We start from the raw sequence: 26,517 nt of genomic DNA, 5'->3' as shown, positions 1-26,517 counted from the left end.
GGAGGACTGGAGGAGGAGGAGAGGTCGGGAAAGAGAGAGCTCGGCAGCTGAGCTGAGCCTACGCTCGCTCGCGGGGGCAGGGAATTCGGCCATATCCGAAAGGCATCCATCCATACCAGGCACACGCACACGCATCGCCCATCCATCCACTCAGCATCATCTCCCCCGGCGCCGACGTCGGTTTCTTTCCGGGATTCCTCCATGGCCAGGCCAGGCCAGCGAATAATAATCTATCCCCCATCCCATTCGCCCCGCCCCAGAGATGAGAGAATCCACCTCGGCTGGCCGGCCGGCCATCCCCCGCCCGCCCTTAAATATGATCCCACCCCCCGTCTCCTGCCACCGTGGAGCTCCACAACCCAAACCCCTCTCTCCATCATCATCTCCTCCAGCTTCTCTCTCTCTCTCTCTCTCTCTCTCTCCCTCCGGCTAGCTTAGCTGCAGTTCAAAGGCGCACGTACGTGCGTTGTTCGGAATATAGCTTGGGGTTCTTGCCTTGGTAAATCTTCATTCTTGCCCTATGGCTTGCATGCTTGGGTTTCAGGGTTTAGCAGATTCCTTTTTCTCCTTCTTGCGCGGCAGCTAGCTTATTACCATGGTGCGCAAGCTCTGAGTTTCTCATCTCATCTATAGCTGCGATGCGACACCCTGCGCATTGCCTACGTACCATGCTTTAGAAGTTCACAGATCGATCTCAGGCCAGGATGATGCACAGCACAGCTAGCCACCTAGCACCTGTACATGTTGTGCATGTCGAATTTTGCCCACCGCAAAATGTGACCAGAGCTGTCCAAGTTCATGGCGTCATCCTTTCCATTAAGGAAAACATGGTCGCAAATGCAGTAGAATATAGCAGATAGCTCACCGTTGCATTGGCGTGCTCACTCTCTGCTGACAGCTGCATATATATACATGCTGTAGTCCATCCCCCTTTTCTTTTTTCTTGAGTCCATAGAGAAAGGGATGATGGATACACGCAGCCACGTAGCCTGTTTTGTAACTGTCAGATCAATTCCCTCTTAATGAAATACGTGCAAAGCCAAGTTCGCGAAAAAAAAAACTGTCAGATCAAAGTGTTGCATCCTCTTGCAGCTGAACTGCGATTTGGAATTCTAACCGCACCAATTTCCAATTGCAGGCATGCATAGCCAGTTGGTCTGCAGCGGCTGCAGGCGCCTTCTTCAGTACCGCAGGGGAGCCACCGGCGTCTGCTGCCCAACCTGCAACACTTTCACCGTCGCTAACCCATCAGGTACATACATATATGCATAAAGCACAAAGCCTTTTTCCTTGTCTGAAACAGCTTATTGTTGACATGATGCTACAGTCTAAAGATGCAATTGCCTGTTCGTTTTTTTCAGCTAAATCTCTGCTTTCTTGTAGGACCAGAGATGTCTGAACTCGTCTGTGGCGGCTGCTTCACCATGCTGGTGCACTCCCGCAGCGCCACCAACATACGCTGCCCGCACTGTAGAAGGCTCAACTCCACAAGATCAGGTGAAACCTCGTGTCCAATTCCCTTTAGTCTGCCTGCAACAAACAGGCTAGAACTGCATTCTCCTGCAAGTTTCATCCTCCAGCTGACACAAGTTTCCTGATCCTAAACTGAAGCAGGAAACCAAATGGGGCACCTGTCATGCGGGCAATGCCGGACAACTCTGGCATACCCACCGGGAGCGACAACAGTCGGGTGCCCAACATGCAGCAACATCAATCCAGTCAGGGTATGTGTACTGCAACACTGAATCTGTCTTTTCATCGTCGTTGCCTATGTCGTCAATGGCAAGCAACTCATATTTCATTTACAAACTACTTCCTACAGAACAACAACGCCGGTGGCTCTGCACGGCCAGCGCCATCGGTGAGTCCTTGTTTTTGCCTAGTCTCACCGGTCAGTACAGTTCCACACATATATAAAACACCAAAGTTATTAGGAGGCAGTACTATTGGTGTCCAAAGTAATTCTATGGGATGGGATGGGACCATTAAGCAGTTGATGACCACAGCACAACCACCCCTTTTGTTGCATCAATTGTGGGGTTGTCCTTCATAAAAATCACAACTTTGGTAGGTTCAGGTTGCTCCATGGTTTCATGGGAATCAGTTCCTCAAGTAGGCAAGTACCAATGATTAGCATATTCCACACACGTCCCGCCGAGATTTTTCGCTTGAAATCCTCTTGGACCATCTAGTATTGCGATGAAAGTGCTGGTCCATTGGGCTGAAACAAACCGTCTGAATCCAGACTGATGTCAAATGTTCGTCGATAATGAAACAGGCTTTATTCGCTCAACTTTCATGCTCCTACTTGCAGGATGCTCGGCCCCAGACGGTTCTTGTGGAGAATCCTAAGACGCTGGATGAAAAGGGCAAACTGGTGATGAACTTATCTGAAACACTATGACCATAATCGTTTGTTTTCCCTCGTTGTCAAGTCACTAAGTGAACTATGAACAATCAATCTGACTTGACTGTTTTGTTTCTTCTGATATGTCCCAGGTGAGCAATGTCGCCGTTGGTGTCACCTCATGGAAAACATGACCAAGAACTCCTGGTAATCGTCCCAGGGGTTGCCTATAAACTAAACCCTTCGTGGACATGTATAACTACTATCATCATCGTCAACAACGACAGCTAATGTAAAATCAAGTGTGTTTTGAAGCTTGATGTTATATAAAAAGAAGAAGTAACTGTTGAGCAGCAAAAGATCTGAAAAATGTAAATACGCTAGCCAGCCGTGTGCGCTAGCCTGCTGTGTACTTTGAGCCAAAAACGAATGGAAAGGAGCGAAGCATTGTGTCCTGGAATTTTATTCTTGTCCTACCAATGTTAGACACGCTGAGTCGACTCTGCACTCTAGCGGTTTGCAAATTCGGATTCTCGGGTTGAAAAAACAAGACAGCTACTTTGTGCTTGTGGAGAAAGGATAGTGATAGCTAGCCACAGGGGGTGTGCTGCCTGCTTCTTTTTACTGTGCACAGAAAAGCGGCACTCCTAATTCGAGCGTTCCTCATGATAAGATTTGACCAGCTGAAGATTCTGCAGCCTCAACTCTATAGAGAGTTTTTGCAGAAACTGCGTCGGTCGTTTTCAGTTTTTTCTCACTGCTGAACTGAAGTGCTAACCTGGATGATAATTCTAAAAAAGTGCTGATCTGGATGTGGTTATCCAGAAGGTAAAAGAAGAACCCAAAAAAAAGCAGGCACCTTTCAAAGGAAGTCTGTAAAAAGATGGCTGTTTGTGCCTTTGTGCAGCACAGTTTTTCAGTTCATGCTAAATCCATTTTGCAGTGATGGGATGCAAGCAGTAACCAGATTGCAAGTTCAGATAACCGGAAGATGTCATGACCGAATTCGCAGCACAGTTTTCAGTTCATGCGAAATCATTTGGCCCCCTGTTAGCGAGTGCTAGATGGGTTGAGATTTGAGAACAAGGGGACAGGCAATGGCAAGCTCACCTGAATTCACCTCCGTGGACTGGGCGACGGCGGCCTGACTGGCTGCTTCTGACCATCCGGCACCTGACTGAGCTATGCTATGCACACGGAGGCGCTGCGGTGGCGGGGCGGCCGAGGCTGGGGACTACACCGATCGACGGCCGTTTAGTGCGTTGGTGTCCCTCGCCATGGCGCGTGTGCCGTCCCCATGAAGCTTGGAACGCCATACGTACGTGACCGTGCTGGCCGCCGCCGCCATGCACGCGCGCCTGAGGACGCGCTGCCGCAGATCGCGCTGTGTGGTGCGCGCCCCCGGTGCCCGGCTGCCCGCACCACCTCCGGGCGGTTCGGAGTGTTTGGGGGTTTGGTGCAGTGATGGTGAAAGAACACAACATATAGGGCCGGAAAACATTCACCTATCAAACCGTTTTTTTTTGGTTAAGTAAGACGGTTCGTGGTAGTGAGCTGGGCCGGCTGTAAGCTAGCTCCATGATCATCAGGCTAGTCTTTTAGGTTGAGTAAGGCCCAAAACATTACTGGAATGAGTGTTACACTCGGCGTACACAGTTACGGTAAAAGTTTATTTGCCGAGTGTTTTTTATCGGGCACTCGGCAAAGACGTTGCTGAGTGCTGAAACCAACGCTCGGCAAAAAAAAATAACGTGACGGCGCGGAGACGGTTACGGCGTGTTTACCGAGTGTCTAATTTGCCGAGTGTTTTTTATCGAGCACTCGGCAAAGACGTTGCTGAGTGCTGAAACCAACGCTCGGCAAAAAAAAGTAACGTGATGGCACGGAGACGGTCACGGCGTGTTTGCCGAGTGTCTAACGGCATCGGTACTCGGCAAACATGACCTTGTTTGCCGAGTGCCCTGGCCCTGACACTCGGCAAATATGTCTGTCTTTGTCGAGTGTCCAGACACTGACACTCGGCAGATATTTTTGTGAAAATAAAAAAAGCCTGGCCCGACGCGCCACCGCCGGCTGCCCATCGCCCGCGCTGCCCCGCCTGCCACGGCCACCGGAGTGCCATGTCGCGTCGCCCGTCGCCCGTGTGCCCCGGCGGACCCGCGCGCCTCGCCCGCCACGGCTGCCGGAGTGTCGTGCCGCCCCCACCGTCGCCCGCGTGCCTCGGTCGACCCGTGCCACCCCGCCCGCCACGTCCGCCAGAGTGCCGCGCCGCCCCGCCCGCCACGACCGCCGGAGTGCCGCGCCGCCTCGCCTGCCACGGCTGCCGGAGTGCCGCGCCGCCCCGCCCGCCACGGTTGCCGGAACGGATAAGGAGAGAGAGGGGGGAGAGGGAAGGGATAAGAGGGGAGGGATCCAGGGAGAGGAGTTTGGGTCAATGGGAGAGCTCCATTTTGGAGACACGGATCGCTGACGTGGTTAGAGGGTTTGCCGAGTGTCCCAGGTCTGACACTCGGCAAACCGTAGATTTGCCGAGTGCCAGATAAAGGGCAGTCGGCAAACCTATTTTTTCTATTTTCCTTCTTCCCCTTTCTTTTCCATAACGTGTTTTTTCCACAGACGCTGGGGGCAGGGGGGCGACGGCGGGGCGCGTGTGTGCATGTGGCGTGTGTGCGGTGGTTGTGTGTGTGCGTGTGGGTGAGGCCGGCCTGGGGTGGTTATCAGGAGGTTTGCCAAGTGCTCGCGATCTCGACAAACATATTTTGTTTATTCATTTTCAAACTCTAAACTACTATGCGTGTGTGGGGCCGGTGAGGAGGTTTGCCAAGTGTCTCAGGTCTGGCACTCGGCAAACATCAGCTTGGGAACTCGGCAAACCTTTTTTTTTCATTTTCCTTCTCCTTCTTTTTCAGGCCGTGTTTTTCTCAATTTGTTCTGATGTACTTTGAAAATACCTTGTCAAATTGACTCAAAAATATATATTTGATTTTTCTAGGAATATTATTCTAACGGCTCCAATTTAATTTATATCGATTAAAATTTTATAATTGCACTTAATAAATTAAAATTATCAAACAGATCCAAAAATTTAACAAAATTTCACATCAAACAATCTATGTTCTCTATTGCCTATACAATAAAATTTGAAGTCAAACCCCAATTCGACCGTCACTTTGACTCCAAATCTTACCGAATTCTTCTCAACGCTACGATTTTTCTTCTAAGATGCTTCGGTTTGTAAGCATCGTATGTGAAAAATTATGCGAAACCTTCTCAATTTTTTACCACAGCCTCCACATATGATATCATGAGATCTTGACAAATCTCATGATTTTCAGACTTCGTTTGCTTTTTTTAGAATTTAAAAATCATTCGGGCACACGTTCGTGGTCGTGTTTCCTGAACAAGATGTTTGAAATTTCTTTTTATTTCCCGGGTAAGGCCTCATACCAGACTCAATAACATAAATATCATTTTTCTACTCATTTTATTCTATTATTTGAATCACTTGCTGTTCAAATTTGACTTATACAAAAAAATTCCTTGAAATGCAATAAATTAATCAAATATAGCAAACAGATCCATAAATATACCAAATCTTAAAATGGAGTACCACATATTGTATGTGGAGAGTAGAAAAAGTTTCAAGGTCAGAAGAGAAAAAAAACTTATTTATTTGTCGAGTGCCAAAAAAAACAATCGGCAAACTTGGTTCTTTACCGAATGCCACTAATGGACACTCGGCAAACTCCTAACGGCCGGCACACTAACTGACGGATGTCCACATGACGGTTTGTTGCAGAGTGTCTCTGTGTTTGCCAAGTGTTTTTCCTAGTTTGCCGAGTGATTTTTTTCATCACTCGGCAAAGAGTTTGTTTGCTGAGTGCCATTATTTTGCCGAGTGTGTTTTTTGCAGCACTCGGCAAAAAGCTTGTTTGCCGAGTGCCCGAGAAAATGCACTCGGCAAACATAAAAACACTAGGCAAAGAGCCGGTTTCCGGTAGTGAAAGGCCTTATATGTTGTAGCTCTGGTGGACCGGGGACCTGTGGGAGTGCGTAAGGCCTCGGTGGTCACCACCCGTTCCAACTAGACCTTATATGTTGTCAGCTTCGGTGGATCTGAAATTTGTGGGAACGCAGGCTCATAATGAGAGAGGCCGGCTGCAAGCTAGATCTTGACTAACTCCAAGATCGAGAACCACCCGTTCGAACGCGGAGGATGTATGACCATGCGTTTGCACGCATGCTCGGGATTCATCAGCTTCTCCTTGTCAGTTGTCACATGCCAGTGCCGCCGCGTCGCCGGCCCATTCGAGTGACGGGTGGGCTCTTTACATTCCTAATGATGTCGGCGAGGAGCCGCCGGCGCCGGCCGAGGTTCACGTCGAGCCTCGCAAAGCGAGGACGAGGGGTAGCCCATTTCCACGATGGGTTGCTAAATCTTGACTGACTCCAAGATCGAGAACTCGGTGATCACCACCCGTTCCAACTGGGTCTTATATGTTGTCAGCTTCGGTGGACCTGAAACCTGTGGGAGCACAGGCTCGTAACGAGAGAGGCCGGCTGCAAGCTAGATCTTAACTCTAAGATCGAGAACCACCTGTTCGAACACGGAGGATGTATGACCATGCGTTTGCACGCATGCTCGGGATTCCTCGGCTTCTCCTTGTTAGTCATCACATGCCAGTGCCGCCGCGTCGCTGGCCCGTTCGAGTGATGGGTGGGCTCTTTCCATTCCTGATGATGTCGGCGAGGAGCCGCCGGCGCCGGCCGAGGTTCACGTCGCGCCGCGCAAAGCGAGGACGAGGGGTAGCCCATTTCCACGATGGGCTACTAAATCTTGACTGACTCCAAGACCGAGAACTCGGTGGTCACCACCGTTCTAACTAGCCCTTATATGTTGTCAGCTTCGGTGGACCTGAAATCTATGGGAGCGCAGGCTCGTAACGAGAGAGGCCGGTTGCAAGCTAGATCTTAACTCCAAGATCGAGAACCACCCGTTCGAACACGGAGGATGTATGACCATGCATTTGCACGCATGCTCGGGATTCATCAGCTTCTCCTTGTCAGACGTCACATGCCAGTGCCGCCGCGTCGCCGGCCCGTTCGAGTGACGGGTGGGCTCTTTCCATTCCTGATGATGTCGGCGAGGAGCCGCCGGCGCCGGCCGGGGTTCACGTCGCGCCGCGCAAAGCGAGGACGAGGGGTAGCCCATTTCCACGATGGGCTGGGTTGTGGTAGCGATCCTCATCCACGAGACCACGCCCCCGTATTTGGAATGGGCTGGGCCTAGATCACGACTTCATGGCTGGCCCCTAGTGATGTTTATTTTTTCCTTAAAAAAAATGTTAGTTATATTCCGTGGCTTCCTAAAAAAAGTTATATTCCATGGAATTTGCTAAAAAAAAGTTATATTCCATGAAAAACCAAAGGTTGGGTTAGGTTTTTTTTTCTCTCAAAGAAGAGTGACCTAAGTTCGAAAAAGAAGAAGAGTGACCTGGCTAGTATTTCATGCAAATCAAAACCTTGAAACCTCTATAAATAAAACCCTGCTTATTATGCATGCAAACAAATGGAGATCTATGTCCTACAAATGTTATTAACTCATGTGGCTTTCTTTAGTCACGTTCCAAGCCTTTGCTCAAAATATTCTCTGATTTTCTTTCATTTTTGATCTCATTAAAGTCTGACTGGGCTCACATGCATGATGCATCTGAACAAAACCAAACTAGAGTAATAGTCGATTTCTGGAAACCAAAAAGAAATACTCCTTACATCCCAAAATAAGTGTTGTTCTCGCTTTATGAAGAGTCAAATACTTTAAGTTTGATCAAATATATACAAAAAAAATATTAATATTTATAATATATAATTAACATCATTAGATAGATCGTTAAATCTATTTTCACAATAAACTTACTTGAAGATATAAATGTTGCTAATATTTTCTATAAATCTAGTCAAAGCCAACAGTTTGAGCGGCATGAATACCATAGCGACGCTTATTTTGAGCAGGAGGGAGCACTCGAGTTTGGCTAATACTAATGAATTAATAACACTTGCAGTGCACATGTGATCCACCTCCAGCCTCCCAGCACAAAACCAGAGAGATTCCCAAAATTTAGTCAAACCCATGCAAAGATCACCCACCCTCCTCATCCTCTTTCCCCAGATCAATCAAATCACCTCCCAGAAAAGGTTTATTATTAATCACCGACACCAACCCTAATTAAAAACATCTTTAAAAATATAATTCTACTGAAAAACATATCCATGTAGCCGTATTTTGCACTAATATAAAATGGTATTACTATTACTACTACAATGCACTAATAATATTATAGTGTTTGCAACTAACCTCCCCGGGTTACGCTTAGCGCTTAGCAACACGCCGGCACGGACGGCCAAATCGTTTTTGCTTAAAGGTCCAGCGATATTTCACGAGCTCACCGCGAGGTCCCTGCAGTGCAGCTTGTACAAAGCCGTGGTATAATACGCCTTCACGTGGCGTCCCGCGGGCGCTAATTACAATGCCAATGGCGGCCGCGGCCGCGGCCGGCGCCGGCGAGCCCGCCCCGCGCGCGGAGGCGGCCGGCTTCGGCTCTGTCTCTGGCTCCAACCACATGCGGCCGCGGCGGGGGCTGCCGCCCCCGTCCCAGTCCCCCGTGGTCGGGAAGCCGCTGCCGTCGGGCGCGGTGCCGCGTCACGCGTTTGTGTTCGACGGCGAGGGCGGCTTCTCCGAGGCGCCCTGGGGCCTGGGCCTGGCGGCGTCCGGTTCGGCTCGGATGCGGCCCGGGGAGTTCACGTGGCACCACGTGGAGCTCCCGCGCTCCGCGGCCAAGCTGCTCCACCACGCGCAGGCGCTCATCGAGCTCCTCTGCCCGCCGCTCACGCTGCAGGAGATCCTCGCGTTCGTCGCCACGGGCCCGCACTGCGCCTCCTCCTCCTCCTCCTCCGGCGACGGTGGCGCAGGCGCACTCCTGCTCCGCGTCAGCTCGCCGGGCCCCGTCGGCAGCGTGTACGCGCTCCGCCTCGCCGTGCGCGTCACCGAGAGCTCCGTCGTCACCGTGTCCGTCGGCGGGGTCCCGCGCCTCGCGTTCGGGACCAGGCAGGCGTCGCTCCTCTCCGAGGTGCCGCTCGGCGTCGTCGCCGCCTCGCTCTCCGACGAGGGACACGGCGGGGGACGCTCCGTCGACGGCGGCGTCGTCATCGAGGAGCGCCTGCTCGAGTCGCTGCTCGCCATGAACCACGCGGACGGCGCGCACACCGACAACCCGGTGCCGCGGACGGTGTCCAACCTCCTCGTGCACGTCCTCGGCACGCACGTAGACCACGTCCACGACATTGTCACGCGCCTCGAGATGGACCTGGACGCCATCGAGCTGCAGCTCGACAAAGGTAAGCGGTCGGAGGTCGCTTTCTTGGTGGACAATCATCGCGTAAAGCTCTCATTCATTCCTCATCTGGATAAAAGTATTCGCTTGCGGCCAACCTACGCCTCTTTGGTTGGTGTTGGTGACGACCAAAATGCTGACCTCTTGCGGCATGAACTCAGATCAATGTGTTAGAATTAGATTTGACTGATGATTGCATACAAGGTTTTCTTTAAAAAAAAAAGTTGCAAGGTTTGTTAGGAGGGTGGGGTTGGTATGCTTTGCATCATCAGGACAAATTCCAGACATTTTGGAATGGTGGAATGCACTGAATGTAACTTCGAGGATGACTCTGTTACATGTATTCATGTAATTTCATGAATCAGGATCCTATATAATGGCAGTAGAGTTTCCAAAGTAGACCCTGATCATAAGTTCCAAACCATCTAAAATTTACAACAATGCTATGCGACCTATGCCTAGTTAAATGATGTGTGCTTCAGCAAAGGTTTATTAGCATTGTGCAAATATATAGGGGTACCATATGGCAAACGTACTCTCCTTGCATTCTAGTATTCGACAAATATCGTTTCACATTTTCGCCTTTTTCTCTCCAAAAAAGATGACTTGGCTTTTTTATTTATGAACTGTGGATTGTGCTTTTTGCAGGTGGTCACTTTCTGAGGAAACTTTTGCTGGATGGAAGGAGATTCCCCAAAATGCATCTTGATCTACAGCGGTTGCTTCAGGTATGAGTTCTCTCTCAAGTTGCTGGGAAATGTATTAGGAACCTGGAATGCTATTTGCCTATTTTATAAGTTGCACTGCTTTAGTCAAAATCGCAATGTGCATGACGTGAGTGCTGATTTGACATTGAGGTTATCATGCTGTGTTGCTTATAATTTGGCTTTCAGGTTCTAAAAGTGCAGTTACTTGATTTCAATTAATCTATGGAACAGAAGTCACAGGCTCTGCTACAATTTTGTTTCTAGGTTGTTTCTCACGGCGAACAAGTATTCCCCCGTGTGAAGGAAAAATGTGCGAGCAAGAGTTGGTTCGCAACCGGAGATATAGCAGCCCTTGAAGATCTGATAGGTCGCCTCAGAAGGCTCAAAGAAAACCTAGGATTCATTACAAATAGAGTTACCACACTTCAGGCTAGTCTGGACAGTTGGCAATCAGAACAGATAAATAAAAGCTTGTACTACCTTTCATTTCTCTCCATAATATTCCTTCCTCTTTCCATTGTCACTGGAGGTAAGTTCATCGTGCTCACTCGTATACTTTCCTGAATTAATTTCTGTTCTTCTAAGGGCTCTCATTTACCTGATTTATGTTGCAAAATTTTGTCAGTTTTCGGGATGAATGTTGGTGGCGTGCCATGGACTGAGCAGAACAAGAACCCTAAAAACCGGGATGGCTTCATGAATGTCATGCTGATATGTGTTGTGATCTTGTTACTTCTGTTATTATGTTTCTTGTTTCCTTCATTATATTCTCATGTGACTGCATGGAGAACCCGCCGTGAACTGACCCGGAGCAATTCTCAGAACAAGAGACATCTGAAACTCTTCAAAGGTCACAAAGAAGGTTACATGTGCCTATGACAATACAGTTGCAAACTGTAATGTCCATTTCAGCTGTAAGGTTATTGTCAGTGATGTTGTAAAATTAGCGGAAAAAGATCCTAGATAGTCAACACATGTACAGGCTTGAAGGAGAACCTCCATTTGAGGTTCATACCTTGTTCATTGCTTAGTTTATTTTGTTGTAGTCGTCCTGGGGTAACTTGTAGATTCATGGCTGTCACTGTACCTTTATTTGTTCTGATGAAAATGTGACATTTTTTCAATGAAGACCACCCGACAATTTGTCATTGTTGTTCCAGGTGGACGTGTTCCATAGTTGTACGCAGCAAATTCCTGCCTGTTTTCAGCACATTTTTTTCATTGTTGTTCCAGGTGGACGTGTTTCATAGTTGTACGCAGCGAATTCCTGCCTGTTTTCAGCATTGAAACAGTCGGAACAAAGCTATGTCTTTTCTTCTGAAATATGTTGTTGTTTCTATTGCATTGCTGCATGCCAGTTTTTTCTTCTGAAATATGTTTGTTTGTATTGCTTTGCTGCATGCCAGCTTTACTGCACATACCTGGCAATTTACATTGCCGGCGGTTGGCAGAACATGACCGAGTCTCCTGCACGAGCAATGAAAGTTGCAAAGCTGTTTATGCAAGTGTGCTGATTGGATCCATCGAGTAAACAGATACCTGCATATGAACGTTGACATTTGGTTTGGAATTTGGTGACAAACCTGGCCAGAAGGCACCTTCCAAACGAATTACATCCGGCACATTAGTATCTACCAACATTTCTGATAAAATATAACAATACAAATTCCAGATGTTGCCATCTTCAACAAGCAAGCATATATCAAAACAACTCAACAGTGTCAATATGATAATATGATTTCTGAATATAATTTCATATTTGAATACAAGGGTAAACTCCAAAGCGGAAAGCACGCTTCATTGTCTGCAACGAAAAGAACACAGGAAAGAGATTGACCATCCAGTACAAAAGATTTTCCCCACTCCAATATGCGATAAAAAGGATTGGAATATTTTGATGATACATCTCTGGGAAAAATCGATATTATGACATCTCACTTCTATGCACAGCCCCGTGTGATTGCTTGATGGTAACTCTACCAAAACAGAAATGGTGCGCAATTGATGGGACACCAGAATTCTTCTAGAACCTGTGATTAAGAGCAACTGTGTAAGGATGCAACTAAGGACTAGATAAATAAAGTAGCAAATTGGGCTGGGGGGGGCAGAGATTTACTTAGTGTGTAGTTTATTGTTTAACTAATTTCATACCACAACACCAAAGGAAAAGCAGGAAAAGCTCACCTCTCCAGCTATACAGAAAATTGCATCTATTGTTCAGAAATTTATAAGACTTGATCTTCAGCACTAACTTCGTGATATTGAAAGCCATAGGTGTACTTAACGTTGCTTGTTCAGATTTATCATGACTACCCCAAAGATAAACAATGAGAAGTGGTAAAAAAGGAGAACTAAGTGGTGCACCTTGATCCAACTTCATTACCGGCTTTCTGTACAGGAGATGAATGATCTGTAGACTCTGTAGACAAAAGCAATGTGTCCAAAATGATTCACTGTGCCGATCCACAGACAGAGTAAGACAAAAACATTATAATGATAGACAGAACCACTTGACGTACCAGTAGAAATAATTCTATCAATGTTATCTATGCGTCGCTGTATGGACTTGAGTAGCATGTTCATTGCTGAAATCCTCTTGCGGATACTGGAAATCCTTGCTGAATGTTGCATTATTACCATTGAGGGTGCATTCTCTAATAGCCTGTCTAGCTCTGCAAAAACTTAGTCTTAGTTTCATACAGTTACTGGATACACATACATACTTTCCATCAAAATAATGTGCACACAGACAATAGCACAATAGGTGAGACAAAATTTGAAAAAAAAGCGTGGAGCCTTGGAGCATAGGAAAATGTAAGAGATTTCTCCAAGTGGCTTGGGGTTCTCCAACTGGTATTTGGTGTGTCCAAAAAAATTTTTTACCGGGTTGGAAACTTGGTCACCTGCAGGCAAGTTGGACGCTGACACATGTGCCCATGTCAGAATCATGAATTTCTCAGTTTAATAATTTTAACTGTTTAACTGCTGGAATTTTCTAGTTCATCCATTTATTTGTTAACTCGCTTGAGATAATGAAGAGACTGAAATTGGACTAAATAAAAGGTAGATTCGGGTGCAACTAAAAACAATTATGTTTATAGGAGGAATTGGATTATTTACATTCAGCCTCTCGGACAGTACATAAAGAGTTTACATGACTTGGGGCCAAGCCAGTACACAAGGATCCCAATCCCAACTAACTCTATCCTAGTCGTGATATACTCTATAACAATGTTAAGTGCAACTAAGAACAGCAGAAGTAGATTCAATCAAGTTCCTGGGTCACAATATTGACAGTTTGACACAGTAAAGTTCAAATCACGTTCATATGCATCTCAATACTCGCAAGAAACAGAACATGCAATCTCGCATAAGAAATACTATGGTGCATTAGTTAAATTACAGTTGCAAGTTCCAACGAGATATAATTTCGACTTCACCCTGTTCACTATTACAATCCCAAAGAAAACAAGTAAATTTTTGGACCGTCCCTGAATTTCATTGCCATGGTGAGGAAATTACGAAAGTGCTGAGTAGTTTAAGAAAAGAGGCAAAGTAGATAAATAAATATAGAGCTCACAACTCATTTGCTAGTATGTCATCTAAATACCACTAGTCTTCGGTTAGAATCCCAAAGAGGCAAAGTACATTTTTGGGATGTCCCTGAATTTCATTGCCATGATGACGACGAAATTACGAGAGAGTACTGACTAGTTCAAGAAACAAGGCAAAGTAGATAGATAAAATACAGAGCTCACAACTCAATTGCTAGTATGTCATCTGAATCCCACTACTCTTCGGTTTGAATGAATGCCACAATACGCATAAGCTAGTGTCCAGACAGAATGGTACGCATCAGAAGCCGGAGAACCCTAAGCCAGAACGCGCGCACGGCATGACAGCAGCAGCAGAGAAAGTCGAAGGCTGGGGCGGAGAGAGGCACCTACCTCCGTTGAGGCGGTCTACGGCAGCGGCGACCTCGCCCTGGCTCCGGGCCGTGGCGGCCGCTCGCTCCTCGTGCTCCCGCAGCGCACCGGCCAGCACCCCCGCGATCGCGGAGGCCAGCGCCTCGCACCGCTCCGGAGGGGGCGCGGCGGCAGGTTCGTCCTCCACGCCGCCGTCGCCCGCGCTCTCCGGAGGCCGGTCGCCGTCGGCTGCCGTGGCGGCGGAGTGGGAGGGGAGATCCGCGCCGTCCATTCGAGTGGTGGTCCCATCCGGAGAGCACGAGCGGGTTTGGTGGAGAGAGAGATGAGGAGCGAGACGGCGTTGGGCCTTCCGTTGGCCGAACAGGGCTTCGCATTGGGCTAGTGAGCCTTCGGTTGGGCCTAAACGAAAGGCCCTGTCGTGGGCGTCACTAGTCCACGCTTGCGGCTTCGAAATGGACCGTAGATTGTGCATTTCTTTTTTCATTTTTTTTGACGGAAGGATTGTGCATTTTTTTTTGGTTGGCTAATCCAACTAGACAATGTTTAAGCGAGGAAGGCAGCTTTTTAGTAATGTTGAGTTTGTACGTGAGCACAGGGACTCAAACACCGATGCTCTTAGAATAGCTCATAGCTCGATCAATGCTGAGGTAGGGCGGTATGATCAATGCTGAGGTAGGGCGGCATGTGTGGTTCTTAAATCCACTTATGGTGTTTGAATAAAGAGGGTGGTGTTGCTCAAATAAAAAAAACTAGACAAAGTTTAAGCGATTTTTAAAATAAATACTCAGATAAATACTCAGAACGGGTATCAGAGTTTGGAATCGACCCAAAGCAAGACTCGCGACAGTTGTGCATCAGGTTTTCGGCTCGGTGAATATGGAGCAGAATGGGACTAAGGCCGTTCTAAATAAGTCACCTACTTATAAGTTAAAAAGTGAAAAAAGTAACTTATTTTACCAAACACCACCAACTTATAAGTCACCTCTGCTTATAAATTTTAAGTTGGTTCACCCCTGCATAAAACTTATAAGTCACCCTTTTTCACGTGGGGCCCACACCTTTAATGAGCTTATAAGTCATCTACAACCAAACGGGCATGACTTATAAGTCACTGGTTTTCAATCACTGACTTAATAAGTCACTTGACTTATAAAAACCAAACAGGGCCTAAGTCATTAGGACACACTTATGCTCACTGCTCAGACAGTGCGATCGACCGCAGACGAGCCGAGAAAGTCAAAATACCAATGGAAGCAAACCATTTCTACAATGAGAATCAATGTTGAGCAACAGCTTGTCACAACAGAAGGCTCGAGCTGCATATGCTACCATCAGCCAGCTTCAGATGCAGACAGCATGACAAGCTGCACTGAAGCATATACCAATCGGTGAGCTCTTCACCACAGCTGGACTATGTTTCTCTGATAATTTACAGATAGATGCCAGATAAACCAGCTCCAACAAGGGCAGATACCGCAATAACACAATGAAAGCAGCCACGCACAGCACAAACACAGGAATTACTTAATAGGTAGGTAGATATAAGCAGCAAATAAAGCTCCATCATAATAGGTTCACAAAACAGACAGACTGATTTGTCTTAGTGCAAAACTCTGGATATAACTAGAACCACGATAGCTGGCCTACTGAAGTGCAGGTTTCCGAGACAAGCCATTAGACTGATGGCGAACGATGACGCCACGCCAGGTTGACATCTCTCCATCAGCAAACGCATCTGAAGAAATGTATGTACACAAGCATGCCATCACGTCCACCATCCATCTCCATCAGCTTACTTGGATCTCTGCCTCATCTTTCGGCGCTTCCTCTTCAGCCTCCTCATGCGCTTCTTCTTCCACTGATGATTGACAGATGACAATGCATCAGTGGAGTGAGCATTAGATAAAAGGAAAAAATAATAGCACAGGATAGACGAGAATGCAACCAACTAAAATGCAGAAGAATAGGACTGTTCTTATATACTCCATTCCAAATTATAAGACTTTTGGCTTCGAGATTCAAGCTTTTACTATACACTTAGATATAGTGTACGTCCAAATACATAGCAAAAGCAATGTACCAGAGAAGCCAAAACATCTTATAATTTGAAATGGAGGGAGTAAAAGAGAATAACCCAGTTAACTGACAACAGAAACAAAGTACAAGGCAATTCAAGACAGACAGAAATACATCTAACTACTATGCAAAAGAACAGTACTACCCTTATACAAGAATAATGGTCCGATGACACTTAGCAGAATGAAACAAAATAGAAGGCAATTCAACAGAACCTGTCTGTCACGCACAATTTTCAACTAACTACCAAATAGAATTCTTATCTTAAGTGCCTAGCACCTTGCTAACTTTTTATGCTTCAGGCTAAGTGGAGGAAGCCAACAATTAAACAGATTAAAGGTAAACGCGGAATAAAAATCTCATTCAGGAGTATGTGAATGACTAGCTGACTAGCATTAGTAATGACAAACACTGATAAAAATAAACATACTGTATTAAGACAATTGCATATTTCCAGTGCCATGTCCATTGCAGTGCAAACAAATCATCAAGTAACAAAATATATAAATCTCTAAACAATTAAAGCATTGACAATCACCAAGTAACAAAGTATCTAAATCTCTAAACAATTAAAGCATCGACAAGTTCTACAGTCACCATCAGATGCTGCTAGAAATACAATTCTATCTACTAATAACTAGATTTCAGCAGCAGAGGCTTAAGTCCACAGGGCTCATATCAAGTGTATGCGATAAAGAAACCTTCACCGTGGCCGGGTCAGAACCCTAGCAGGCGGCGGGGCCACAAGCGCGCGACGCCTCCCAGACCGCAGCGGCTGGACCATGCGGAACCGGGGCACGGGACCCGAGATACCAAGCCCGCGCAACACGATCTGTTTCAGCTCGGCTCGGCTCGCGCAGGGCGGCACCTCGCGTCCCATGCTAACGATCCAGACCCGACCGCCGCTACGAGGGGCACCACGCGCGCACGGCAAGATCCGCCGTCCCGAAAGGGACTCCACCCAAAATTGCGCCACTCGAGCCTCTCTCTTTGTAATCACAGCCCCGGAACATGGACGAACCGAGTAGAGAGCTACTGGTTGCTACGCAACACGGATCTAAGCGACGAGATAGTAGGCGCGAGGAGTAGGAGGGGAGATGGATGGAGGATACCTTGGCCCTCATGGTCGCCTTCTCGCGTGCTCTCCTTGGCGCGTCTCCTCCTGCTGCGTCGGCGGCGGGTTCGCGATGGGGAGAGGGGAATGGGAGGATGGCGGCGGCTGACGGTATATATAGGTGGGGAGGGATGCTGAACCCTAGTAGGAGTGATCAGGTGGCGTCGAGAACGTGGTGGGCTTGGGCCTTACGCCCTTACGTGGGCCACTGGTCTTGGCGTCCACCAGAAAACCACTATATTGTTTTTTTATGACCCATTTGAATCCTTCATTTTTAGAGGAATTAGAATCTCCTTTATGGGCTAGGTTATTTAACTTGAAATTTGACACTCTACAACCTTTTAAACTTTAGATATAAGCTTATCTTAAATTCATAGAGGTGAGAGATAGAAATTGATTTCATAAATCCCCACACTTCTGCTCTACAACTTATAGCACGCATTCGTCTCGCCCCGTTGTAGCACAAATGCAGCACATAAGTATGTGCCTCATGTGACTAATAGTAGTCAAGTATACTCCGCATATGGCCGTATTGACTTAGCTGATTTGTACCTCAATTATGATTATTAGAATGGATTTCAATTTCAATGATCCAAATAGGGCCTAAAGGATTTTTAGAAACTCCGGTGTGCTCGGAGAAAGGCTCTATGTGAAGATATATTCCAAAGCTTGCTATCAACATTTAGGGCTTGTTTAGTTGGCGATTTTTTTTGGAAAATGGTACTGTAGCACTTTCGTTGTTATTTGGCAATTAGTGTCCAATCATAGTCTAATTAGGCTTAAAAGATTCGTCTCGTAAATTTCATCTAAACTGTGTAATTAGTTTTATTTTTTATTTATATTTAATGCTTCATGCATGCGTCCAAAGATTTGATGTGACAGAGAATCTTGAAAAATTTTGTAAATTTTTGGGAACTAAACAGGCACTTAGTTTCATTACAGAATATCTTGACAATGTAAAATTGGCTGGGTTAATCGAGGATAGTGAAACAATATAGTTACCAAGGAACAAACGACCTGTCTCCAAATGGATAGCTCTTTCTGAAGCCTTTTTTGAAGTTTAATGTTGATGGTGCAGTGGCGCAATCCTGAGACACAGGAACTATTGGAGTAATGTGCAGCTACAGTGCAGGACATTATGATGTTGCAAGTGCTATGGTTATTAGTGACCATGTTGGTCTTCCTTGGGAAGCTCTAGCCTGCAATGAAGCAACTTCTTCGGCTCTTGATATGGGTGCGCACAGTGGGTAATTAATAGCCTCTCAGATTGCTTGGAAGTGATTATGAATCTTCATAAGAAAAATTTGTGTGCTTTATTCGTTGCCCTTAAAGAAAATTAAGGCTAGATGCGCTTCGCAAGAGGTCATTTTTAAGAGGCCCACCTCCTACTAAAAAGTGTTTGTAATTTGGCAGTTTGGCACTAGGGAGATATTTTGTGGCTCTTTGCTATAAAAAAATAATACATATATCAAAGTATCTCAAAACATTGTAAAAAAAATAAGATCCTACCGAGGGGCTGCGACAGGAGAGCGAATGGGCCGCTTGAGCTAGTGGACTAGACAGTTAAGATGGGCCGGACGAAAAAATATCCCGTGGTTGCAGCGAAACATATGCCTTTATGACATAAGATCATGCCATCTCTTGACGTCTGCGGCCATCCGTCTGCCGCCCCTGCCACATCCGTTACATTAATTTAAGGGGGTGTTTGGTTCACACAAAAATTTTAGTCCCTGTCCCATCGAATGTTTGGACACATGCATGAAGTATTAAATATAGATGAAAAAAATAACTAATTACACATATTGTGGCTAATTTGCGAGACGAATTTTTTAAGCCTAATTAGTCTATGATTTGACAACGTGGTGCTACAGTAAATATATGCTAATGACGGATTACTTAGGCTTAATAAATTCGTCTCGTAAATTAGTCTCCATCTATGTAATTAGTTTTATAATTAATTCATATTTAGTTCTCCTAAATAGCATCCGAACGTCCGATGTGACATGGACTAAAATTTAGTCCATGGAACCGAACACCCCCTAAATTTAAAGAACTAAAGACGTAATAGATCCGTGTGCGTCCATCTCTTACGTGTGCTAATTTAATGAACTAAAGATGTACTCCCTCCAGTTCTCTAATACAAGTTGTTTTAGACATCGACGCGGTCTTTAAGAAACGACTTTGACTATAACTTTTTGCTATAAAATATTTATAAAATATAGTCAATATATACTTTTATGAAACTACATTTCGAGATGAATCTACTTACATCACTTTCATATTTTCAAACTCAACCCAAAAGAAATTATTTATAGTCAAAATTTAAAATGTTTAACTTAAGACAACCTCAAAACGACTTGCTTTAGAGAACCGGAGGGAGTAAGCAGTAGATCCGTGTGCCGGCCATCTCTTGACGTGTGCAAGTAATAGATCACACGCATTGGTGAACATTACTTTGTTCATGTTTATTTCACAGTCCAAGACGTTACAGCAAACACAACACGCACTGCTGCTTGCAGTAGAACACACACGCACTGCTGGGAGAAACATTCATCAGGGAACAATCTTGCAGGCCTTCATCTTGTCGATCCAAGTATTGAAGGACTTGGTGGTGTTCCGGAAGCCGAGGAAGCCGTACTCCTTGCTCTTGTTCATGCTGTCCAGGAACTCCCAGTTGGCATAGAACAATCCATCGACGAACCACCAGTTGGCCACCTCGTGGAGCTGCGTCGCCACAAGCTGGTTCTCCTCGACGATCTCCGCCCACACGGCGGCCTTCCGGGGCATGGCCAGCGCGAGCTTGACGCGCTTCATCTCCCCCCTGTAACCAACCCACTCCAGCCCGAACCGGTCGGCGAGGATCGGCCACAGCTGCTCCCACTTGAAGATGTCGCCGTTGCTGCAGTTGAACGCCTGGTTCTTGGCCATGCCCGTGGGGTCCACGGCCGCCCAAATCTGCTGCTCCGCGACGAGGTCGGCGTCGGAGGCGGTGCTGAACCCCTCCCACGCGCCTCGAGAGCCCGGCCACCGCAGCGGGACGCCCTCCTTGCGGCAGATGGCGGCGTACACGCACAGGCTGCACACGATGTTCATGGCGCTCCGGGGCGAGAAGCCGAGGATGAGGTTGGGACGGTGCACCGACCAGCTGATGCCGCCGCTGCCGCGCTGGGAGACGGCGTCCAAGAGGACGTCCTCCTGGTCGTAGTAGAAGTTGCGCCAGCCGAGCCGCGGCATGTCCTCGGTGTAGGGCGGGCTCAGGGGCTGGGCTGCCGCCGCGCCGCCGCCGAAGATGCCGCGTATGATGCCGCCGACGATGCGGCCGGCGATCGCCTCCGGCGGGCCGGTGTAGTGCTTGGTCCCGGTCTGGAGGCAGACGTGGGCGAGTGCAGGGCAGTTGGGGACGACCACCGAGAGGACGTTGCGGAGCATGGCCGGGTTGGCCCTCCGGTTCCGCGCCTCGATCATGTGCGGGGACAGCGCGGCGTGTAGAAGACGTGGGTGATGTCGGTGAGCGGCGCCAGGGCCTCCGCGACGGCGGAGGAGTCGCCGAGGTCGACCTGCAGGTGCGTGACGGCAGAGGCCCGCTGGTCGGCGGAGGCGGCCCAGGGCGGGAGCGGGCGGCGGGAGAGCGCGTACACCTTCCACGGCCCGCCGGGCGTGTCCGGGAGCGGGAGGATGCCGACGAGGGAGCTCCCCACTATGCCGGTGGCGCCGACGACGAGCGCCACGCTCCGGAAGTGCCCGTCGGGCGCGGCGGCGGCTTGCTCGTCCTGCGGCTGCGTCTGCGGCTGGGCCGCGCCGATCGCGCGCCTCCACCACCAGCTCATCGTGCTCGTACGTACGTACGTTGCGGCCGGCCTGGAAATTGAACAGAACGAACCGGTCGTAAACTGTATGATGGAGAGGGATACATACATATATATTTTTGGATAGATAGATGAGTTGCTTCCGAGGCTTTCCAATATACGTATAAGAAAAACACTTTGGAGTTTGGACTTGAGCAGCATGGATCACGAGCTGATATAAATACTACGTTCCGCAACTGCAAGCCTGTGCCGTCAAGAAATAGAGAGGTGAAGTGGACTTGAGCAGCATGGATCACGAGCTGATATAAATACTACGAGCTCTTAGTACTCTCCATACTTGTCAATGTGATAACACATAGACTGCCTAGCGTTTGGCTGGGGACCAAGATAGGGTGGGACAGTCCTATCTCTGATTTTTTGAGACAGGATGAAAATGGTATGACTCCATTTTCGGTTTGGTTGATAAGGAATGGAATCGACCCATTTTGTGTTTAGTTCAGAAGCATCAAAAGTGGGATGAGCCACTGACAGTGGGACCTATTTGTCAGTTTGTTTTTTCTTTTTCCTTCTCCTCTCCTTATCTCTTCCTACCTCCTGACACACCTCCTCTTAGTCGCGCCGGCCAGGGTCTTCTTCCCCGTTGAGCCCGGCCGCAGCCCGAACCGGGCCTCGTCCACCGGCGAGGCCGACAGCTCCTTCGCCCACAAGGCCGGCCCGCACGCCACCCCGTGCCTCCTTCATCGGCCGCCCCATGTCTCCTCATCCACACGAAGCCCCGGGCCTCCTCATCCGCTCGCGAGCTCGGCCGTGCGTCGCCGTGGGCCTCCTTTCCCCCCGAGCTCAGCTACGCACCGCCGTGTGCGTCCTCCACGCCGAGCTCGCTTGCTACGCTGCCTTCTCTTCTCCCTCACATGTAGGTAGCGCTGCCCCACCTAGGGTCGGTCCGCTCGTTTCATTGGGGCAGGGTCGTCCCGCATGTTGTTCGAGGCCCAAACCTCCGAACACTAGGTTGTCGCACAAGCGAACTCTTGAGACGGGACAAGACGAAAAGATGAACACAAGCGGAACAAGACGGCGGATTTCATTCAACTCGAGTTCTTCTCCTTACACTCCTTGTTGACGGTCACTAACACCCGTTTTTACCGTCAACATTCCACCCAAAAGTATGGAAAATCATCATCACATGTGAAGATTTATATTTAAATTTCACCTAGTTCCACTTGTACTTGGAGAATTATTTGTATGCAGGAAATATGACAAATTTTAGCCAAAATGGTGACAAACATGGACCATAGGAGCAAGTGGACGTGGCAGGGCCACCTAGGCCCACTGGGCAACGTCGCCCGGCCCCACCTGGTGCCCACTTGGCACCTTGCCACGTCAGTGATCCATGGGAGATCCTCCTTAGCCAATTAGAAGCGTTGATCCAAGTTGGTTTGATCAATGGTCACGCCATGAGCCCATTGTCATAGGCTTGGTGCTTCACCAACCGACTTCCCGTCCGAGTTTCACCACGTGCTATCCAAATAACCGCCATTGGGAGCCAACCAACGCCGTAGGATCAAGAGGCGGTGGAATGGAGGGCCGGGCGGCGCCCTCCCTAGGCCGCCCGGCGCCCAAGTCACCTCCACCGACCTCCTGGCTGCCTACAAGTACCCCCCATGCCTCCCTACACTATAAATAGGGGGTGTGAAGCTCGGTGGAAGACATCCCATTCAGTTCTAGTCATTTCCAAGCTCTTCAAGCTTCTCTAGCTTAGCTTTAGCTATAGAGTAGTAGTGGAGTAGAGCAAGAGTGGAGCTTCTCGGAGTCCGGAAGAGTGTTCTGGGTCTGGTATAGCTCCTTTATAATTCTTTCATTTTTGCATTACTTTATTTAGTATTTATTTGAGTACTTTATTTTAGTATTGCTTGCTTCACTTGAAGTACTTAGCCATTAGTGTTCGTCATTAGTGAGCTTAGGTGCTTGTTGTTTAGCATTAGTAGCATATATTATCTTATTAGTAGTAGTCTTTCGTTAGTACCGGTTCCACCGTCTGGTTAGGGTGCTTTGATCTCATTTCATCGGAGCTCGGATCGAAGTAGTAAGTTTATAGATTAAGCGTGGTGCTTACTCTATAGATTACCTGTGGATACTGCTAGGCCTTCGGATAGATTGGGGTAGGTGGCAAGTGGTGACAGCCTTGTCCATCCTATGTATTCCCCCACGATAGATCTAGTTATTAAATCGTAGGGTTCGTGACAGACCTTGTCTATTTAACTCTCCTAGTTGGTAGGCGGGCTATGCCTCGAAGTACTATCGTATTTCTCCTGGTTATTTGTTTACCTTTAGTTACTAGAAAGATAAATCGCTCGCTCTCTCACCTAGCTATCTTTGGTTAGCTTGTTAATAGTAGTTAGTTTAGGTAGTTTACACTCATCCTTCACTATCGTCCACCTACCTAGGATCAACTTAGAACCTACCTTTAGCAAATCCTAGTCCTGTATAGATTCTAGCCTTCTGTCTTCCTGTGGGATAAATTATAAATTCGACACTCGGTACTCACCGAGCGAAGTGGTACGTGATAGTTCTGTGCGCTTGCGGAATCCTCCAATAGACGTTAAGAAATATCAACAAGCATTTCTAGAGCCGTTGCCGGGGAAGGCAATTGGCATCGAATATATAAGGCTGAATTTGTTAGCTAGGTTCTTTTTAGTTATCCTAAGAAGTTTATCCTTTTTTCCTCATATCCTATCACTACCCTACATGATCATGGCCAACAAGTCCATTCATGATTTTTCTGCACCCTTGGCTGTTAATGTAGCCACCGGACCCAATGTTATCAATGGGGACGCTAACTTTGAGCTTAAGCCAGAGTTAATTACGATGGTTCAAGGTACTCCGTTTTATGGGAAAGCCCACGAGGATACAAATGCTCACCTCCAACATTTCTTAGAGATTTGTAGGACATTCACCATTAAGGGAGTGAGTCAAAAGGCTATACATCTTCGTCTTTTCTCCTTCTATTTGTTAGGAAAGGCTAAGCAATGGTTTTACTCTAACCGCAATGCTGTAGATACACGAGACAAGTGTTCCAACGCTTTCCTAGTTAAGTTTTTCCCCATAGGGAAGACTAATGCTCTGCGCAATAAAATCTCTAGTTTTCAATAACTAGCAGATGAATCGATTCCTGAGGCTTGGGAACGAATACAAGAGTACATCTCTACATGCCCACACCATGGCATGGAAGACTGGCTTTTGATCTAGAACTTCTACCATGGATTAGTACCGTTAGATAGGAGACATTTAGATGCTGGTGGTGGTGGTGCATTCTTTTCGCTAAGTGTTGCAGATGCAAAGACACTGATCAAGAAGATGGTCTCCAAGCAAGGATGGAGCGACGATCGACTCCAACCCCGTAAACGAGGTATGCATTCAATTAAAGAAATTGACATGCTTGCAGCTAAGATGGATCTACTCACGAAGCGAGTGAATCATTATGAGAAGGTGAGTGCCCAAGAGACACTCAAAGCCATGGATTCCCACATGACTTGCGAAGTCTGTGGAGATGTTGGACATTCGGGCAATTCCTGCCCCGAAACCCAAGAGGACCTCAACTTCATGAACACCGACAGCGGGTTCCGTCCACAACATCAAGGTTGGAATCAGCGCTCCAACAATCACGGAGGTAATAATTATTACTCTTCTTCTCGTTTGAATAATCAGGGTAATAATAGTTATGCTTTCTTGAAAGATCTTGTTTATAGTCAAAGTAGAATGACTGATAGCATTACTAAAAAGTTAAATGCTCATGATAAGATGTTGGAAAACATAAATGCTAAATTGGATAAATTTTCTTCTGTCTTAAAGAATCAACTTAGTTTCAATAAGATGATAGAAATCCAATTAGCTCAAATTGTCACTGCTATCCCATCTATGAAAAAGATAGAATTCCTAGCAAACCTGAGGGAACAATGGAAACAACCAACCTTGTTACTGCAAAGTATGGCTATGCTTTAAGTTCTTGGGGTTCCTATTTACTAGATTCCCCATTTATCATTAAGAAAGGTGATCCCAGTATCCCCATGATTACCTACTCCATTGGAACTCATACCTTCCATAATGCTCTGTGTGATCTAAACTCTAGTGTTAACATAATGTCAAAAGCAACATATGACAAATTGTTTTACACTACCTTAGCACCAACTTTAGTTTACTTACAATGGCTGATCAATCCACCCGTTATCTCGAGGGAGTAGACACTGATTTATTAGTTAAAGTTAGGAGTGCCTATGTACCTACTGATTTTATGATCCTAGACATGGGTAACGCCGAGGATACACCTTTAATCCTTGGTCATCCTTTCCTTAACACTGCAAATGCTTGCATATATGTGGCTTCTAGGCCAATCCAATTCTACTTTGCTAGAAGAAAAAATATTTGCTTTTGCCTCTGGACAACCCCTCTTTGATGAGAAACAGGAAAAGAAGAAGCATCCGAAGAGAATCAAGATGAAGAAACCAAAGCCGATTAAAGAACCGGAGAAGCCTGTCAAGAAAAAGAAGAATAGAAAGAGATAGCATAAAAAGAAAGATCCTTCCTCAAACTCGTCATCCCCCAACCCTAATCCTGACAAGGCCTTCGTGGTGGAACAAGAGGAAACGCCTCTGCCCAAGGACGAATGACCTTAAGCCCAACACAAAGGTAAGGTTTCTATTCCTTGCATTCATTTACCGCATTTCATTAATTGCATCACATTTGAATTTCTAATAAAGTTGCTTTACATTGCATGATAGGTTAGTTGCACTTAGCTACTCTATGTTAATAAATAAAGTTTATAGTAGCTAATGCTTGATAGGATAGATATGCATTAAAGCAACACATATAAAAAATATTTAATATTAATGAATAAAATTCAGTAGCATCCCTGCTGAATAAGTTATCTAGTAGTTATAGGTTTAGTTAGTTATTTATTTGCATTCTAGTAGTATTAGTTAGTCAATAAAGAAAAGAATCAAAAGAGCCGCCAGAAGACATTCCAACCTATGCAAAAGGCAAGCTTAGGGGAGACATCTCTCCCCGCTCAGGTATGAAAATCTTAAACCCTCTCTTTACATTCATGTTTGCTTTATGTTTCAATATTCATGATCATAGAATGTAGAGAGGAGTGC

At 46.8% G+C, this 26,517-nt stretch overlaps 3 protein-coding genes, 1 long non-coding RNA gene, 1 other non-coding gene and 1 pseudogene across 9 annotated transcripts; 2 read left to right on the top strand and 4 right to left on the bottom strand.

The window, feature by feature from the left end:
- The first annotated feature begins 359 nt into the window (after positions 1-359).
- LOC136472309 (protein LOL4-like) lies at positions 360-2,802 on the top strand. Of its 4 annotated transcripts, none has more exons than XM_066470030.1 (7): positions 360-499; positions 1,139-1,252; positions 1,384-1,497; positions 1,615-1,724; positions 1,823-1,861; positions 2,315-2,377; positions 2,500-2,802. In XM_066470030.1, the coding sequence occupies exons 2-7, from the start codon at positions 1,141-1,143 to the stop codon at positions 2,539-2,541; spliced, it is 480 nt and encodes a 159-aa protein (XP_066326127.1). In that variant the 5' UTR covers positions 360-499; positions 1,139-1,140; the 3' UTR covers positions 2,542-2,802. The 4 variants fall into 4 exon arrangements, with proteins under 4 accessions (XP_066326127.1, XP_066326126.1, XP_066326129.1 ...); XM_066470029.1 differs by having other exon boundaries at positions 1,612-1,724; XM_066470032.1 differs by lacking the exon at positions 1,823-1,861.
- Positions 2,803-8,810: 6,008 nt separating this feature from the next.
- On the top strand, positions 8,811-11,561 carry LOC136472308 (uncharacterized). The gene is made up of 4 exons (XM_066470028.1): positions 8,811-9,742; positions 10,387-10,466; positions 10,710-10,974; positions 11,071-11,561. Exons 1-4 carry the CDS (start codon positions 8,875-8,877, stop codon positions 11,322-11,324), a joined length of 1,467 nt encoding a protein of 488 aa, XP_066326125.1. The 5' UTR covers positions 8,811-8,874; the 3' UTR covers positions 11,325-11,561.
- A 570-nt stretch (positions 11,562-12,131) lies between these two features.
- On the bottom strand, positions 12,132-14,686 carry LOC136472307 (uncharacterized). 2 transcript variants are annotated; one of them, XM_066470027.1, is made up of 4 exons: positions 14,393-14,686; positions 12,965-13,117; positions 12,810-12,855; positions 12,132-12,475 (listed from the first exon to the last, which is right to left on the bottom strand). In XM_066470027.1, exons 1-4 carry the CDS (start codon positions 14,640-14,642, stop codon positions 12,469-12,471), a joined length of 456 nt encoding a protein of 151 aa, XP_066326124.1. In that variant the 5' UTR covers positions 14,643-14,686; the 3' UTR covers positions 12,132-12,468. The 2 variants fall into 2 exon arrangements, with proteins under 2 accessions (XP_066326124.1, XP_066326123.1); XM_066470026.1 differs by having other exon boundaries at positions 12,135-12,475; positions 12,810-12,864; positions 14,393-14,684.
- A 1,205-nt stretch (positions 14,687-15,891) lies between these two features.
- Positions 15,892-17,693, bottom strand: LOC136472306 (uncharacterized). Its single transcript, XR_010762313.1, has 2 exons — positions 17,560-17,693; positions 15,892-16,229 (listed from the first exon to the last, which is right to left on the bottom strand). It is a non-coding gene; the product is annotated as an uncharacterized lncRNA (long non-coding RNA).
- A 2,352-nt stretch (positions 17,694-20,045) lies between these two features.
- On the bottom strand, positions 20,046-21,502 carry LOC136472305 (3-oxo-Delta(4,5)-steroid 5-beta-reductase-like; annotated as a pseudogene).
- A 2,980-nt stretch (positions 21,503-24,482) lies between these two features.
- Positions 24,483-24,591, bottom strand: LOC136478656 (small nucleolar RNA R71). Its single transcript, XR_010764375.1, has one exon. It is a non-coding gene; the product is annotated as a small nucleolar RNA R71 (small nucleolar RNA).
- Positions 24,592-26,517: the final 1,926 nt, after the last annotated feature.

Source organism: Miscanthus floridulus, chromosome 8 (assembly GCF_019320115.1).
Source record: "Miscanthus floridulus cultivar M001 chromosome 8, ASM1932011v1, whole genome shotgun sequence".
Taxonomy (NCBI): Eukaryota; Viridiplantae; Streptophyta; class Magnoliopsida; order Poales; family Poaceae; genus Miscanthus; species Miscanthus floridulus.
The sequence above is the reverse complement of the archived record's forward strand: the minus strand, read 5'-3'. Positions and strand labels throughout refer to the sequence as shown.